This window comes from Panulirus ornatus, chromosome 11, assembly GCF_036320965.1.
Source record: "Panulirus ornatus isolate Po-2019 chromosome 11, ASM3632096v1, whole genome shotgun sequence".
NCBI lineage: Eukaryota > Metazoa > Arthropoda > Malacostraca > Decapoda > Palinuridae > Panulirus > Panulirus ornatus.
The window spans coordinates 43,043,734-43,062,157 of record NC_092234.1 but is presented as its reverse complement, the minus strand read 5'-3'; the positions used below and the strand labels follow the sequence as shown (position 1 = coordinate 43,062,157).

The 18,424-nt window shown below is 36.8% G+C and overlaps 1 protein-coding gene across 5 annotated transcripts in view; it reads left to right on the top strand.

The window, feature by feature from the left end:
- The window catches only part of LOC139751433 (eukaryotic translation initiation factor 4 gamma 1-like), a 55,214-nt gene that overhangs the window by 7,218 nt on the left and 29,572 nt on the right, over window positions 1–18,424 (top strand). For 3 of the 5 annotated variants that reach the window (XM_071666843.1, XM_071666842.1, XM_071666841.1), the window contains exons 2-5: window positions 5,720–5,826; window positions 6,491–6,625; window positions 12,127–12,279; window positions 16,123–16,190. In XM_071666843.1, the coding sequence (XP_071522944.1) occupies window positions 5,725–5,826; window positions 6,491–6,625; window positions 12,127–12,279; window positions 16,123–16,190 (458 nt within the window). In that variant the 5' untranslated portion in view covers window positions 5,720–5,724. Of the gene's footprint in view, window positions 1–79; window positions 159–5,719; window positions 5,827–6,490; window positions 6,626–12,126; window positions 12,280–16,122; window positions 16,191–18,424 lie in introns of those variants that run through there. The other 2 variants (XM_071666844.1, XM_071666845.1) reach the window with 2 other exon arrangements.

Sequence of the window (18,424 nt, the reverse complement as noted above, 5' to 3'; positions counted from 1 at the left end):
TATGATTAATATGTTGCACAATATTCACTCCTATCCTGTATCATTTACCAGACTACATAGTGTGTGTGTGTGTGTGTGTTTCCATTACAGGTGAATTATCTGGTAAGGTTGTAGTGTGTGTTTCGTGTCGCTAGGTATTCCGTATGGCCTCGAAAAGTGTAAGTGGATTTAAGTATACTGCTTTACTTTAGATATGTCATGTCAGTAACTTTAGAAATCTCAGGAATTTTGTATGGGTTGGTTATGTAGAAATCTCAGGAATTTTGTGGGTTGGTTATGTTTCCTGTGGGGAATGGATTAAAACTGGTAGTGATTGGATTAATCATCATTAGGGGCCAGTGATTATTTTGCCAACATACTGACAATGGGGGGTAAGTAGTTATAAGTTATTGAGCTTACTTTTTGTTTCAGTTTTCTTTGATATCACTTTATTACTGGGTTTATTGACTTTTCCCCAAGAAGAAAAGATTTAGGCAAATGTTGGTTTCATGTAAGAGTCAAGTCGGATGAGCTAGATTAAGTTCAGTCCAGTGTATGTAAGTGTTGGAAAGCTGTAACCTATCGCCATATTGATGTGTAGGAAAATGCTAGGTCAAAACTGTGGAACCATTCAAATTTGTTCATCTCCAGTGGGGAGAGGGGTACACAGAGCCCCCTGTTTCCCTGGCCCTAGCCTATCAAATTTTAAATCAGATGGGAAGTAGTTAGATGAATCCAGTAATAAAGTAAAGGAAAATGAACAGTCAGCTGGATATCATTTGACGTAGTACTACTGATGTATTTCTCAGGTAATTTGGTAAAATAACCAATTTTGGTACGATAGTCTATGATAGTGTGGTGGGCTGTGAAGATCAGTTGTATTGAGATTATTAACACAGAACAAATGAAGACACCAGATTTATTAACACAGAACAAATTATGACACCTTTATAAATCAACAGAACTTATGAAAACTTTGCCTAACATCCCCAGTCAACTGATTTGATACTGTTATATTATAGTCAATGTTCCAAGTACATTGCTGTCTTCCTATTTCCGAATAACGTAGAATGTTCATTTGAATTGTGTTCTCTGGAATGGGTTTTTGTGGAAGAACACATAGAGCTCATACCTTCTAATTACTGAATATAGACTTAAGACAGACAATAAGATTTTATCCATATTCATTCCTTAGAGGTGTACGCTATCTTGTACAGGCTACCCACTGTGGACTACAGGTGCCCACGGGCCAGTTCTCTTCATGGTGGCTCAGATGTCAGTGCCCCTTATTCATTGACAGTTATTTTAACACGTAAGACATTATTAAGACTTCCCATGCACAGCAATGTGCTAGTGATAAGATCCTGTGTTCTACATCTTTTTAAAATAATTTTGTATTTATATATTTTATCAGCAACTATAAACCACGATATATGCTGAATTATGTCATTTTTGTTTGTGAAACTTGCCTCCATTCAAATATATTATCTATTACAATTTAGTTCAGTGTTTTACATAATTAGACCTTAAAAAAGCTTTCTCTCCTGTGCAAGTGAAAAACTTAACAATTTTCCTAACTGTACTTCACCAAATATTGCATATTTTCTAATAGATTTTTTTAAAAAGAAACAAATAATCTTTCAGTAAGGAGTGCTCAAAAGGATTTCCTTCTACACCTAAAAGAAATGGGTTTTAAAAGCATATATTGCAGCATCCCTGTAACATTGCAAGAACTACTGCATACCTGGCACACTGCAAGAGCTGCTACTTACCTGCCACATTGCATGAACTGCTACACACCTAGCACAGTGTAAGAGCTGCTGCATACCTGGCACAGTGCAAGAGCTGCTGCATACCTGGCACAGTGCAAGAGCTGCTGCATACTCGGCACAGTGCAGGAGCTGCTGCGTACCTGGCACAGTGCAGGAGCTGCTGCATACTCGGCACAGTGCAGGAGCTGCTGCGTACCTGGCACAGTGCAAGAGCTGCTGCATACCTAGCACATTACAAGAACTGCTGCATACCTGGCACTGTGTAAGAGCTGCTGCATACCTGCCACATTACAGGAACTGCTGCTTACCAAGTACAGTCCAAGAACTGATGTATACTTGGCACAGTGCAAGAGCTGCTACATACCTGCCACATTACAAGAACTGCTGTGTACCTGGCACAATTCAAGAGCTGCTGCATACCTGGCACAGTGCAAGAACTGCTGCATACCTGGCACAATGTAAGAGCTGCTTCATACATGCCACATTACAAGAACTGCTCTATACCAGGCACAGTGCAAGAACTGATGTATACTTGGCACAGTGCAAGAGCTGCTGCATACCTGGCATAGTGCAAGAGCTGATTCATACCTGGCACAGTGCAAGAACTGATTTATACTTAGCACAGTGCAAGAGCTGATGCATACCTGGCACAGTGCAAGAACTGATGCATACCTGGTACAGTGCAAGAACTGATGCATACCTGGCGAAGTGCAAGAACTGATGCATACCTACAACAGCATAAGATTTGTAGAATCTAGTATGAACTTTTATTCCTTATATCTTCAATGCACTAGCTGATTCCTCTGTATACCATATACTGTCTTACTAGCATTTCACTCGTATATAGTTTATTTGTAGATTTGTTTCATATTGTATGTGTATATGGTACTGCATTTCTGGAGCAATTTTATTATGGAACATGTTGCCTTTTACTTTCAAAAACTTGCGATACATTGTCAGAGGGACATGTCTACTTACCTCTAGACCAACAATCTTTCAGTATCCACTCAGTATCCACCCAAGATGACCCTGTAATGTTTATGTTTGTGGCTAATCACAGCTCTTGGGTAGAAGATGGGACCACAGCAAATCAGAGGAATGGACAGCAATGATATAGAGCCATTGTAAATCCATTTGGGGCAATTGCGGCCTCATGGTTGTTGGATTGATTAAGACTTATGCAGGTGAACAGTGGCTAATAGGTTTTTGTTACATTATCTGGGTCAAATAAGGCTAAGTATTAAGGAATGAAATGATCAGGCTAGGTTAGGCTAAGTTACGGGAAAAGTTTGGTTAGGGTTATGGTAAGATAAAGATAAGGTTTGGTTTGCCATCTGTTGGATTCTTTAGTTTCTGTTAGTGTTGATATTTCATTATATTCAGGCAATTAAGGATGGTACCATTTGTGTGAGAGACAGACTAGTCTCCATCATGGAATGGCTGTAAAAAGATCGTGTTTTTGTATGAAAGAGGGCTTGAATACTGTTGTTTGATGGTAAAAAGCAGGACTGCACATAGTAGAAAGGTAGCAAACTACTACCATACTGAGTACGTTGCATCCAGCTACATGCAGATGCTGAGAACAGTAACTTTGCACCTATGAATCAATACAACAAGATATTGCCATTAGTCAGGGCTAGTTCATTGTACTCTCACTGCATATCTTGCTGACTGATAATGCCCTTTTTCTTTGCTGCCTCTCACATTTTAAAAATATCAGTTGTGGGCACATTTGCTTCTATTTTTTACATTGTGTCTGATAGTACATTTAATAACCTCTCCATCTTTCTTAATGGCCTTTTGTAGATTTGTGTTTGATATGTATTTGTTATGGATTTGCACAGTATTAATAGGAGTTAAAGAAAAATGTACTTAAAAGATCTGGTCATTCAGTAAAATGACTAAAACAAATCAAGGGCATGAGGTGCTATGTTAAGCAGGGTCTTGGCAAATGTTCTTTTGATTCCCCAAATTCTAGGTAAAGTAGTGGATGCTTGGTCATCCTACATTGTGGTGTTTCCAAAAATAAACTTGGTGATCTTTTTGCAGTGGTTGAATGTGACTGCCAGCTTGTATCTAACAGTACAAATGCAGACATCTTGCTTCCTGTATAACAAACCATAAAAGACGATTCACCAGAACCTTTGTGGTGTAGTAGTTAGCGTTGTTGACCTTGTAGCATTCATAGGCCACCCGGGGTCATGTGCATTGATTCAAGTCCTGGTTGTGGCAGTCATACCATGGTCAACCCAGCTTTTTATTCTCCCCCAGGGGTTGATAGATGAATAGAGCAAGGTTATTAGGTACAGTAGTGTTGAGGGACAAGTCAATTGGGAAGTAAGTTTGAATGGAGAAAAACTGGAGGAAGTGAAGTGTTTTAGATATCTGGGAGTGGATTTGGCAGCAGGTGGAACCTTGGAAGCGGAAGTGACTCATAGGGTGGGGGAGGGGGGGAAAGTTCTCAGAGCGTTGAAAAATGTGTGGGAGGCAAGAACATTGTCTCAGAAAGCTCTTAAGAATAGGTATGTTTGAAGGAATAGTGGTTCCAACAATATTATGTGGTTGTGAGATGTGGGCTGTAGATAGGGTTGTGCAGAGGAGGGTGGATGTATTGGAAATGAGATGTTTAAGGACAATATTTGGTGTGAGATGGTTTGATCGAGTAAGTAATGAAAGGGTAAGAGAGAGTTATGTGGTAATAAAAAGAGTGTGGTTGAGAGAGCAGAAGAGGGTGTTTTGAAATGGTTTGGTCACATGGAGAGAATGAGTGAGGAAAGATTGACAAAGACGATATATGTGTCAGAGGTTGAAGGAACTAGTAGAAGTGGGAGACTGAATTGGAGGTGGAAGGATGGAGTGAAAAAGATTTTGAGCGATCGGGGCCTGAACATGCAGGAGGGTGAAAGGCGTGCAAGCAATAGAGTGAATTGGAATGATGTAGTATACCGGGGTCGATGTGCTGTCAATGGATTGAACCAGGGCATGTGAAGCGTCTGGGGTAAACCATGGAAAGTTTTGTGGGGCCTGGATGTGGAAAGTGAGCTGTGGTTTCGGTGCATTATACATGACAGCTAGAGACTGAGTGTGAACAAATGTGGCCTTTGTTGTCTTTTCCTAGCGCTACCTCATGCGCATGTGGGGGGAGGGGGTTGTCATTTCAGGTGTGGCAGGTTGGCAACGGGAATAGATAAAGGTAGCAAGTATGAATTATGAATATGTATATGTCTGTGTATGTATATATTATACGTTGAATTGTATAGGTATGTATATGTGCGTGTGTGGACGTGTATGTATATACATGTGTATTTGGGAGGTTGGGCCATTCTTTCGTCTGTTTCCTTGTGCTACCTCGCTAACGCGGGAGACAGCAACACAGTATAATAAATAGATTAATGAAATACTTATACTATTAATTGGAGGAATACTATTAATTGGAGGACATTTTTCAGCTTTTCTTATGATTTTGAATAATGTTTGATAATGGTTTAATATTGTTTTTAAGGAATGCTGATGTCATATACAGAAAATTCAATTTTCAAAGAAAGAGTAATACAGAAGGACCTTTAGACACTAAAATTTTTAGTGGACAATTGGCTCTGATATTTAATTATGCAGGGAAAGTGTCAAGTTGATTGTGAAGGCATGAAATTGGATTTGTCCCAGTTACTGAAGTAAACCATTAAGAAATATGAATATTGATATTGCATCATTTCTTGTTTGGAAATTATGGAAGCTGGGAAATTTGTTACATTGGAATGTCACACTTATGAATATATTTTACTGTGTCATACACCATTGTATATTGGTGGTTGAAAATAAGAGTAACGGTGCAGTGCTGATTTAGCTTAGATTCTTTTTGCTTTACTGTTTAATGCATTAATCAGCTACTTTCTTAGGGAACCAGTTGTTTTTTCCTTACATATTTCATTATGCATTAGATGAAAATAATGCAGTTCATATTATTTCAGCCAAAATGCCTGAGGGTCCACATATAGACATGGACCGTAGCAACCAGCCATTGCTTCGTCGTTGTGACAATCCATGGAAGCCCAATGCCCAGCATGGCCAATCAGAGGTACTTTATATCATTTTTGTGCATGACATTATGTATATTTGGAGAAGTTTTGCTCTTAAGAAAGTTATAGGTTAGGCTATTGCAATCCTTTTAAGCTAGGAATGAAACTGAAAGTGTTGATATGATAGTCATCAATAGAATAGAAAAAAAATCATCTTTTGATTAAAAAGGATAGTTTGCTTTTGAGTATTAAAGCATTTCAGATCTTTTGAAATCCAAAATAGTACATTACCTTTATTTTGTAATACTATGCATTAGTAGAATTAAGTTATTTTTTTTTCACTTCTACATTTTCATGAAATTTTAAACTTTGACTTGTATAAAAGTTAGTAGTATTTTCTTGCATCTTAGGAAGGTAAGAGAAGTCAAGAAAGATTTTGTTATTTCCTTATTATGTAGACTATAGCTGCACTGCATAATTACATTTTGTTTTATAGTACTGTTTTGTGATAATAGGTGCTTGAGAGGATATTGTATTTAAGGGAGTTTGATATAGAATTTGTGTTAATGACACTGAAATACTGTATGTTTATTGTACTTTATTTACTGTGTCAGATTTATTATATTTAAGTTTTCTGTACAGTCTCAACAGTCATATTTGTATATAACAAATAGATTTGTCATAAAGTAATTGGCGGGACTGTAATGGTTATTAAATGCACAGGTGTATCGTCGCATGCTGGGCATCTTAAATCGGGTGACACAACAGTCTCTTGGAGTATTTCTAGAACAGGCCCGAGAACTTCCTCTCTCTGATCCCACACACTTACCTCACATACTCAGTCTTCTTCTTGAGAAGGTTGGTATTTGAGTGGATACTTTGTAGTATAACTGTTAAGAATAACCGTATCCCACAGTATAAGAAAAATTTCAGAGGTGGAATCATCAAATAGAATCATCTGTATTTGTGTCGTCTAAAGGTAGTACTGTATTTTACTTATATTGCTCTCATGATTTGTTGAAGACATTCTTGGTTTACATATATGGTTGGTATATAAATTGTTTTTATTGTATATACTTTCTGAATATGTATGAATGAAACCAAAATGAGAAAAAGAGGAGAGATTGAGTGAAGAACGGGATAAGGTAACAGTAGATGAAATAAGAGGAGTGGAGAGTATTTAATGTGGATGAAGTATGTGGTATGCAGAGGGTAGGATTTGGTCAGATGAGGACGTGTAGTGAGTGATGGAAGATGAATGGATGTTTTGTGCTGGTAAGGAGTGTGAGTGATTGGGAAAAGTACAAGAAAAAGTGGTAGTGGGCCGAGAGAAAGGTGCAAGAGCTGAAAAAAGAGGGCAAAATACAGAGATAAATTGAGAGAGGAGTGAATAACTTTAGAAAGAATAAGAAAACATTTTGGAAGGAAGTAAACAGTTTGAGGAGATCAAAAGAATAATGAAAACAGTTGTGAGAACTGATAGGGAAGTGTTAAGGGGTAAGAAAAAGTGAAAAGAAATGAGATAGTATTTTAATGGACTGTTGAATGTGGTAGATGATAGGGTGGTGGATGTGGTGTATTTGGGATGAGGTGGCATGTGGATTTAGAGAGCCATGGCAAATATTAATTTTATGGTAAGAAGAGAGTTGGTGGTGAAAGCTCTGCATGATAAGAAGTGTTCCAAAGGAACATGAGTGGATGGGATTGCACTTGAGTTCTCAAAAAAGAGGGTGAGAGTGTTTTTGATAAGTAAAGCAGACCCTTTGATGTCTGTATGGCCAAAGTTGAGGTGCCTGAGATTGGCTAAATGCAGGCTATGCTGTAGGATGGGGTTACACCTTTATATAAAGACAAGGGAGACAAAAGTGAATATTGTAAATCTTTTGCATTTGCCTGTTAAGGTGTATAGAAGAGTTGGGATTCCAAGGGTGTTGGCATGTACAAAATATCTTTTTTGAGGAGGAGTTGGGATTCCAAGGTTGTTGGCATGTACAAAACATCTTTTTTGAGGAGGAGCAAGGAGGCTTCAAGGAAAACTGAGGTGTAGATCATTTGTTTGCTTCGAAGACTTTGTGAGAAATACTTTGAGAAGATGAATTGTCTTGGCATTTATGGATCTGGAAAAATGCGTATGATGGAGATGGTAAAGAATTTGCCAAGCATATGTAAGGGAAATGAAAAGTTTCTAAATTCAGTTAAGAGTTTTAACTGGGAGAGTAGAGCATATATATGAGTGGGAAGGGAGGGGGGCATTTGGCTTTTAGCAAATGTTGGTCTGTCAAGGATGTGTCATGTCTCCATGGCTGTTTAATCTGTTTATGGATGGGATGGTGATAGAGGTGAATATCAGGGTCTTGGATCAAGGAGGGGGCCTGTAGCATGATGGAGGTGGATGGGGGCATTGGAGCTAAATCACTTTCTGTTTGCAGATTGACATGGTTCTCACAGCAGACTCAAGAGGGAAACACCAGAGTCTGGTGATAGGGTTCAAGTGTGTGAAATAATGAATTTAGAAGTTAATGTGAACAAAAAGAAAGGTAATGAGATGCAATGCAAAGTAACAGAAATATGTTAAAGTTGACTTCATTTAACAGTTTGATTGAGTGTCCCGAAGAGGACTGAACGTTATTTTAACACCATATTTGTATTCACCATGAAAAATCCTTCTTATAATGAGTTTTTAAAGGAAATCTATTTTGAGAAAAGTAACAAAAATTAAAGGTATTTTTTGGCCCCAAAAACTTTTTGTTTCAAAATTGAAAGATGAAGTATTCACACACTTCTATACTTGAAGTAATCATGGGAAATATATCATATTGCTCACAGTTACCAATACGAACACAGTAAATACGATGCAAAGGAGTAGAAAATGTTTTGAAATTGACTTCATTTAACAGTTTGATTGAGTGCAATAAAGAAGACTAGACGATATTTTAACACTATATTTGTATTCAGCATGAAAAATACTTCTTATAATGAGTTTTTAAGGGAACTTTATTTCTCTGAGAAAATTGCCAAAAATTGAAGGTAATACTTCAGGGTATTTTTTAACTCCAAAAAGCTTTTGTTTCAAAATTGAAAGATAAAATATTCAAACACTTCTATGCTTGAAATAATCATGGAAAATATAATGCTCTCAGTTACTGATACATTCCCAATAAATATGATACAAAGGATCAGAAAATATTTTGAAATTGACTTCATTTAACAGCTTAAATGAATGTCATAAAGATGACTAAAGGATATTTTAACGCCATGGAAAGTTCGGTGGGGCCTGGATGTGGAAAGGGAGCTGTGGTTTCGGTGCATTATTACACGACAGCTAGAGACTGAGTGTGAACAAATGGGGCCTTTGTTGTCTTTTCCTAGCGCTACCTCGCACACATGATGGGGGAGGGGTTGTTATTCCATGTGTGGCAAGGTGGCGATGGGAATAGATAAAGGCAGAAAGTATGAATTATGTACATGTGTATATATGTATATATATGTCTGTGCATGTATATGTACATTGAGATGTATAGGTATGTATATTTGCGTGTGTGGACGTGTATGTATATACATGCATATGTGGGTGGGTTGGGCCATTCTTTCGTCTGTTTCCTTGCGCTACCTCGCTAACGCGGGAGACAACGACAAAGCAAAATAATAATAATAATAAAAAATTTGTAATTAGCATGAAAATACTTCTTATGATGAGTTTTTAAAGGAAATTTATTTTTCTGAGAAAAATACAAAAAATTGAAAGGTAATAGTTCAGGGTATTTTTTAGCTCCAAAAACTTTTTGTTTCAAATTTGAAAGATAAAGATTAAAACACTTCTATACTTGAAATAATCATGGAAAATATATCATAATGATCTTTGTTACGGATACTTACCCAGTAAATATGATGCAAAGGAGTAGAAAATGTTTAAAATTAAAATTAACTTCATTTAACAGCTTAAATGAATATTATAAAGATGACTAAACAATATTTTAACACCAGATTTGCATCCAGTATGAAAGATATTATGGTGCTCTCAATTACCGATACACACCCAGTAAATGCGATGCAAAGGATCAGAAAATATGTAAAAATTGACCTCATTTAACAGCTTAAATTAATGTCATAAAGACGACTAAATGATATATTAACACCATATTTGTACTCAGCATGAAACATATTATAATGAGTTTTTAAAGGAAATTTATATATAGCAGTGAGAAAAATACCAAAAATTGAAGGTAGTACTTCAATTTATTTTTTGGCTCCAAAGACTTTTTGTTTCAAAATTGAAAGATAGAATATTCAAACACTTCTATACCTGAAATAATCATGGAAAATATGTCATAATGCTATCAGTTACTGATATGTACTCAGTAAATACAGTATAAAGTAACAGAAATATTTTAAAGTTGACTTCATTTAACAGTTTGGTTGAGTGTCACTAAGAGGACTAAACGTTATTTTAACACCATATTTATATTCATCATGAAAAATACTTCTTATAATGAGTTTTTAAAGGAAATTTATTTTTCTGAGAAAAATACCAAAAATTGAAGGTAATAGCTTAGGGTATTTTTAGCTCCAAAAACTTTTTGTTTCAAATTTGAAAGATAAGATATTCAAACACTTCTATACTTGAAATAATCATTGAAAATATATCATAATGCTCTCATTTACCGATACATACCCAGTAAATACGATACAAAGGATCAGAAAATATTTTAAGATTGACTTCATTTAACAGCTTAAATGAATGTCATAAAGATGACTAAACGATATTTTAACATATTTGTATTCAGCATGAAACATACTTCTTATAATGAGTTTTTAAAGGTAATAATTTTTTTTTGTGTGATCGGGGCCTGAGCATGCAGGAGGGTGAAAGGAGGGCAAGGAATAGAGTGAATTGGAGCGATGTGGTATACCGGGGTTGACGTGCTGTCAGTGGATTGAATCAAGGCATGTGAAGCATCTGGGGTAAACCATGGAAAGCTGTTTAGGTATGTATATTTGCGTGTGTGGACGTATGTATATACATGTGTATGGGGGTGGGTTAGGCCATTTCTTTCGTCTGTTTCCTTGCGCTACCTCGCAAACGCGGGAGACAGCGGCAAAAAAAAAAAAAAAAAAAAATTGACAAAAATGCCAAAAACTGAAGGTTAACAGTTCAGGGTATTTTTTAGTTCAAAATTTTTTTTATTTCAGAATTGAAAGATAAAGTATTCAAACACTTCTATGCTTGAAATAATCATGGAAGATGTATCATAACGCTCTAAGTTACCGAAAAATACCTAGTAAATAGGATGCGAAGGATCAGAAAATATTAATTTAACAGCAGAATGAATGTCATAAGGATGAATAAATGATACTTTAACACCATATTTTTATTTAGCATGAAAAATTTTTATAATGAGTTTTTAAAGGAAATTTATTTTTTTGAGAAAAAATACCAATAATTGAAGGTTCAGGGTATTTTTCAGCTCCAAAAACTTTTTGTTTCAAATTCTAAAGATCAGAAATTCAAACAAGATAGTCAAACACTTTTATACATGAAATAATCGTGGAAAATATATCTTAATGCTCTCAGTTACCAATACATCCCCAGTAAATACGATGTAAAGAGCCAGAAAATATTTTGATATTGACTTCATTTAACAGCTTAGATAAATGTCGTGAAGAGGACTAAACGATAGAAAGTACTTCTTATATTGTATAGCTTTCACTGTGAAGACATTAAACACTCCTCAGTTGTCATGCATTTTCCGTACACACATCACCACTTTATGACCTGTGGTCCCTCCCAGTGGATATGGAAGCTACCTGAGCACTGCAGGAACCCTTTAGAAGGGACTCCTGGGTTAGGAATAAATCTTGAATTTTTTTCCCAGAAAGCCTCATATTTTCATAATGCATTTTTAAGATGATTCTGATTATGGTATATGGTAATGAAAAACAGCATTATGCTTTCTTTTAGCATATTTTTCATTGAAAGAATAAAAATTTACCTTGCGCTGAAGCTTTGGCAAATGTAAGGTATGCTTAGGCCTCTAGGTAGGTTAGAATAACATTATTACTAAATTATTCCTATGGTATTTAAAAGGAAGACCATTAATGTAATCAATTTATGATTTAGAATACTGCTGATATTGGTGTATGCAGTGAATAAAGAAAAATGCCTTTTGCTATTTCCTATGACTTCTTTACTTTGTCTCCATGTAAATGTTGATATCCAAATTCTAAGCTTAGACACTAATTTTTTTGGAGGGAAGTAATTTAATGAACTGCAAAGTTTGATTAATTGAGGTCTTAGGTAACCTAGCAGTGCAATACAACATATTTAGGATATAATTAACATTAGATGTTATCTCTCTCAGTCCCAGGATGAACCAATGTTTGCCCCGATATATGCACGTTTATGTAGGGATCTGTCTGTGAGTGCTGGAATACAGAGGGATCTTACAACTGCTTGCGAGGCTCACTTCATGGAGAATTACCAGCAGTTGCTTCATTATAATGATATATTTGAGGTAAGCTCAACAGATTGTCTTGCAAAGTGTAACAAAACTTTTAGGTGATTGTTTATTTTCAGTATGTGTTTCTCATTTTTGAAATTTGGAAATGTGAAATTAGAATGCAGTGCTTCAGTCGTTGAAAACTATGGAAACTAACCATTGTGTGTGATTATTTTTTGCTGCTTGAAATGATTTCCATTCAGTTAGACAATTTTTCCAGTTTTGGCAAATTTGGCAGTTAGGATGGATTTGTTCATACCCTCCTGCCACAGGGCAGTGGTGATATAGCTTATTGCTCTCTTTCTGATCTCTTCATCACCGATTCTTGCAGTAATCGTAGTTCATGCCCCATTTCATGATGTGATTGTAGATATTTTATAAGATTTTTGCTGATAACTATGAGGAGAAATGGAACGTGATCAACCCTGAGACTTGTCTGCCCTGAAAATGTAATACATGAAAGCACCCTCAGAACTTATTGTGCTTTGTTTTACCTTATGGTTATCAGCATATACTTAGATCAAGCACATCCCTGTGATTCTGCTACATTATATTAGATACATTTGCCTCTCTAAGGTAAGGCTGCTTTGAGAGTTTGCAACAACCTCATTGGCTGTGAATTTTGTGTGAGCACTCAGTTATACAGTATATGTACATATTTTCTTGCTTCGAGAACATCCATACTAAACTCGGTCAGTAAAGTCAGTCAGATTATGCTTACTACAACTTTCCCTTACATTGTCTTTCCTTAATGAGTGTTTCTTCAACTTTTTTTCTTTTACCTGAAGGCACCTTAAACTCAGATAACATGTATCATGGGATCTGTATTCCATAATCAGTCATTTCTTTTTGCATTAAGATGACATGCAATAACCAAGTGATTTTTGATTGAATTAGGGAGGGAATACAAATGGATTCATGAAGCAAAGTTTGTGGTTAGGTAAATTTGTTACAGTAATGGCTATATATCAGTGAATTAAAGAATTTTACATATAAAGTTAGCAAATTAGTCAAAAGATGGACCTTGCATGATTTTAAGCATGTTATAATTCATTTTATTTCAGTAGTTTTTATTATGTAGAAGAGAAAGTACAAATATGAAATAAAAACAAACCTGAAGATTTTTACTGCTCTTAGTGAGACATTTGGGCTTGATTGGACTTGCAGATCCCAATTATGTAAAGAGGAATATTAGGCTAGCACTTTCTTGGCTGTATATGGAAACTGCAAATGATCTAATGTCGTCTGACTGCCCAGGTAATATGACACTTTGCTGAAGTCTTGTCATACCAGTAAATTTTTTTAGTCCTTTGCAGTATAGAGAAAAAAACCTGATGGATTTAACTGTTCTTGAAATAACAAGGAAATAACTCTTACTGATTAAGAAATAAAACGTACAAGAAAATATGACTATCAGTGAAGCTCAATGAATATAACAGTTTCTAAGTTTTACCACTTTTTTCTATATACTCATATTACGTTTTAGCCACATACACATATAACATTATATGTGTATATGTTATATGTGGGTATGTTTAAAGGAACAGTGGTTCCAACAATGTTATATGGTTGCGAGGCATGGGCTATAGATAGGGATGTGTGGAGGAGGGTGGATGTGTTGGAAGTGAGATGTTTGAGGACAATATGTGGTGTGAGATGGTTTGAACGAGTAAGTACTGAAAGGGTAAGAGAGATGTGTGGTGATAAAGAGAGTGTGGTTGAGAGAGCAGAAGAGGGTGTATTGAAATGGTTTGGTCACATGGAAAGAATGAGTGAGAAAAGATTGGAAAAGAGGTTATATGTGTCAGAGGTGGAGGGAATGAGGAGAAATAGGAGACCAAATTGGAGATAGAAGGATGGAGTGAAAAAGATTTTAAGCGATCAGGGCCTGAACATACAGGAGGGTGAAAGGCATGCAAGGAATAGAGTGAATTGGAATGATGTGGTATGCCAGGGTCAATATGCTGTCACTGGATTGAACCAGGGCATGTGAGGCATCTGGAGTGAACCATGGAAAGTTTTGTGGGGCCTAGATGTGGAAAATGAGCTGTGGTTTTGGTGCATTACACATAACATCCAGGGACAGAGTGTGAACGAATGTGGCCATTGTTGTCTTTTCCTAGCGCTACCTTGCACTCGCGTGGGGGGGAGGGGGATGCCATTTCATGTGTGGCGGTGTGGCAACGGGAATGGATGAAGGCAGCAAGTATGAATATGTACATGTGCATCTATATATATGTCTGTGTATATGTTGAAATGTATAGGTATGTATATGTGCTTGTGTGGGCATTTATGTATATACATGTGTATGTGGGTGGGTTGGGCCATTCTTTCGTCTGTTTCCTTGTGCTACCTCGCTAACGCGGGAGAGAGCGACAAAGTGTGATAAATAAATAAACATTTATATGTGTATGGAGAAAAAAGTGGTAAAGCTCAGAAACTATTATATTCATTGAGCTTCATTGATAGTCATATGCTCTTGTACGTTTTATTTTTTATCTAGTATGAGTTATTTTCTTGTTATTTCAGTAACAGTTAAATCTGTCAGGTTTTCTGCTATACTGCAAAGGACCAAAAAATAATTTATTGTTTAAATGTATTCAGATTTTTGTGGCAAATCTTGGAGATGTATGTGGCACACCAGCGTGCACCCTAGTTGGAAGTCACAGCCTTATATGATCAGCCAATCGCACACCACATTCATTTCCAGCACATTTACTCTCTTCATTTCATTTGCATTCAGGGCCCTTGATTCACAGCTATACAACACAGCTAAACTATGGTATACTTCAAAGATTCTTATCTTTACCATTACAGGCACTGATGTCTCTTTCCACATTATCTCTAATGCTCCTAGGACCCTAGTCTACTCGTCCACCCTGTTACTTGCTTCATTCCCTATTGTTTCATTAACATGACCACTCACAGGTGCCAATGGTGATCCATCTCAACCAGATCTTTCCCATTTGAATTACATGCAAGTATTCTTTCTCATCCCCCTGTTGCACCTCATCACTTTATGTTTGTTCATATTTTCAGCTTTCTCCTTTCTCACACTCTTAATCATATTACCAGCTTCTGCAGTTTTTCTCTGGAGTCTACCACGATAGTGTATCATCAAATTGCTACTAATTTACCTCTCATGCTCACCCCCTCCAGCATACTGTAGACCTGCCTTACTCTAGTCTAAGACTTACATTTATCTCCTTCACCACCCTGTCCATGAACAGATTAAACGGCTGTAGTAGTATCACACATCCCTGACATAAACCCATCTTTGGAGGGAAGCACTCACCCCTCCTTTCCTTTTTTGCACATATGCCTATCTAATGAAAATTTATGACTGCATTTTGTAACACCAGTTGCCCAATACGTTTGAAGCTCCATCCACAAGTCCTCTTTGTTAACAAATGCTTATCCCACAAACACTCTGCCTCTCCTGAAGCCACATTATTCTCTTCAGTCAGATATTCTGTGCGTGCCACCACCTCCTCAAGTTACCATTCTCCTATACACTTTACCCAATATACTAAACAGACTTTTACTTATTTAATTTGAGCTTTCACATTTATCTCTTTGCTTTTATATGGAGGCACTATACATGCATTTCCTTGTCCTCAGGCTCCTCAACTAGAGACACAAATGTCAGGTAGGCAGACTGACCATTCAACAACACTTTTACCCCTTTCATGAGAAACTCAGTTGCAGTCCCATCCTCTCTTGTTGTTTAGCCATTCTCCATCTTAAGTATGTTTATGTTGAGTATATGAAAAAGTACTTATATATCCCTATTAAACAAATTGGAAATGATGTATTATTCCTCTCTTATTCTTGATACTATTCATCTTCTTTTTGCAGGGACCAATATCTTCACAGCTGGTTGATGAAGAAATTCTTGCAAGAAAAAGATTTGTTGGTCATTTGAAGTAAGGTTATGTGCTTGCACGCTGAATATTGTAATGTAGTTTTAAAAGAATCATAGTGGTGTGTTCTTGAAGGTTTTTCATAATTTTTTTTTTATTTCCCAATTTATCAATATTCTTATTACAGTACCTAAAGGAAAATTAAGTTGTCCTTTTATAACTCATGTATGATGCAAAGCTCGATGAAATGAACTTAGGTTTTTCTGAACTGAGTGGAGATGAGAGGCAAGTCTTTTAGGATGAGCTGAGTGAGTGCTTTAGCAATTTTATGTTAGGACTCAAGTCTTAGTGGTGGGAGATTTGAATGTGAGAGTGGTTAATGTGGGAGTTAAGGGCATGATATTACTGGGTGCATGGGATACCCAATGGAAAAGAAAATGGTGAACAGATAGTTGAGTCGTGTTCTGAAAATAGATTGATGATTTAGAATACTTTGTATAAAAGAAAATTGCATACTTTAGTGTGTGTGGGTGAGTGGGGTTAGGGGTCAACAGGAGCATCTGCATTATGTATTAATGGATAGGCTTGCAAAGGAGATACTGTCAGAGGTGAATGTGTTGAGAGAGGCAGCTGTTGGGTTTTATGATTGTTTGATAGAAGTTTGTGTGAAAATTTGTAGTGGTCTTAGGAAAAGAGGAATGACATGGGTGGGAAAAGGGTGGTAAAAGTGAGTGAGTTTAGAAAAAAGGCTTGTTTACATATATTCCAAAAGAGATTGAGTGAAGAATGGTATAAGGAGAGAGCAGATGTTAGGTGCTTGGGTGGGGTGGGATAAGGAGTAAGAGAGTAATGGCAAATGGTTTGATGGAAAGAGAGGAGATGAAAGGCTTGTGTAAGTTGAAGTGTAGCAAAGCAACAGGAGTGGATGGGAATGCAGTTGACTATGTTAAGAAACATATATTTGAGATGGACTATTGAAGGTATTTAGGGAATTAGTTCTTAAGTGTGCGGTTGAAGAATGTGGTTTGCGGAAGGTGGGATGTGTGCACATGAGAGAAAGGATGATATTTGGTGGGTTGAGGAATTTAAGGTGTTAATGAAAGGAAAATTAGATGTATGGATGGTATCTGTAGAGAAGGAGTATGAGTGACTGGATCATGAACACAAGAAAGAGGCAGTAGGTCAAGAGGAAGGTAAAGGGGCTGAAAAAAAGCTGCAAATGAGAGTTGGAGTGAGAGGGTATCAGCAAACTTCAGGGAGAATAAGATGTTTTGGAAAGAAGTGAATATTATGAAGAGAGCAAGAGAACAAATGGAAACATTAGTGAGAGGAGCAGATGGGGACATGATAACAGGCAAAAAAGAGTTGAAGAAGAGATCGTTTGGAGAACTGTTGATTATGGGATAGCAAATGTTGGGTGTTTGGGTGAGGTGGGATGAGGAGCAAGAGTGCAATGGCAAATGGTTTGCTAGTAAGTGATGAAAGGCTTGTTTAATTTGAGCTGTGGCAGTGCAGTTGGAGTGGATGGGAACATGTTTGACTTTGTTGAGAAAGATGATTATGTGGTTGGTAGGTTTGTCAGGATTTTCATTGTATGTTTGTCCTAAGGTGAGGTGCCTTAGGACTGGAAGAGTGCCTATATAGTGTCTGTATTTGGAGGCATGGGGGATGAGAGTGGATATCTGAATTACATAGGTATAGGGCAGTCGAGCATACTTAGTAAGTGTATGGGAGAGTGGTGATTAGTCTGAGAACACAAAGTTGATGTAATGGTTTTGCAGATACCTACTGTTATCTTTGGTTTCTGTGTATTTTATTGAATTTCAAACCTATATGAATCGTAATGATAATCCTGTGGGATACCTTTTCAGATGATTGTTCCTCACTCTGAAAAACTGTTTTACAGTACATTTGTGCATATGTGATGCAATTCTGAAAGAAAAATTTGCCTAATTAATATGAAGTCTACCTGTTGATGACTTAGTTTTGATGTACAAGTATTGATAGTGGTGAGAGTAAGTGAGCTTGGGAAGGAGACTTGTGTGAGGAAGTACCAGGAGAGACTGAGTACAGAATGGAAAAAGGTGAGAACAAAGGAGGTAAAGGGAGTGGGGGAGGAATGGGATGTATTTAGGGAAGCAGTGATGGCTTGCGCAAAAGATGCTTGTGGCATGAGAAGCGTGGGAGGTGGGTTGATTAGAAAAGGTAGTGAGTGGTGGGATGAAGAAGTAAGATTATTAGTGAAAGAGAAGAGAGAGGCATTTGGACAATTTTTGCAGGGAAAAAATGCAAATGAA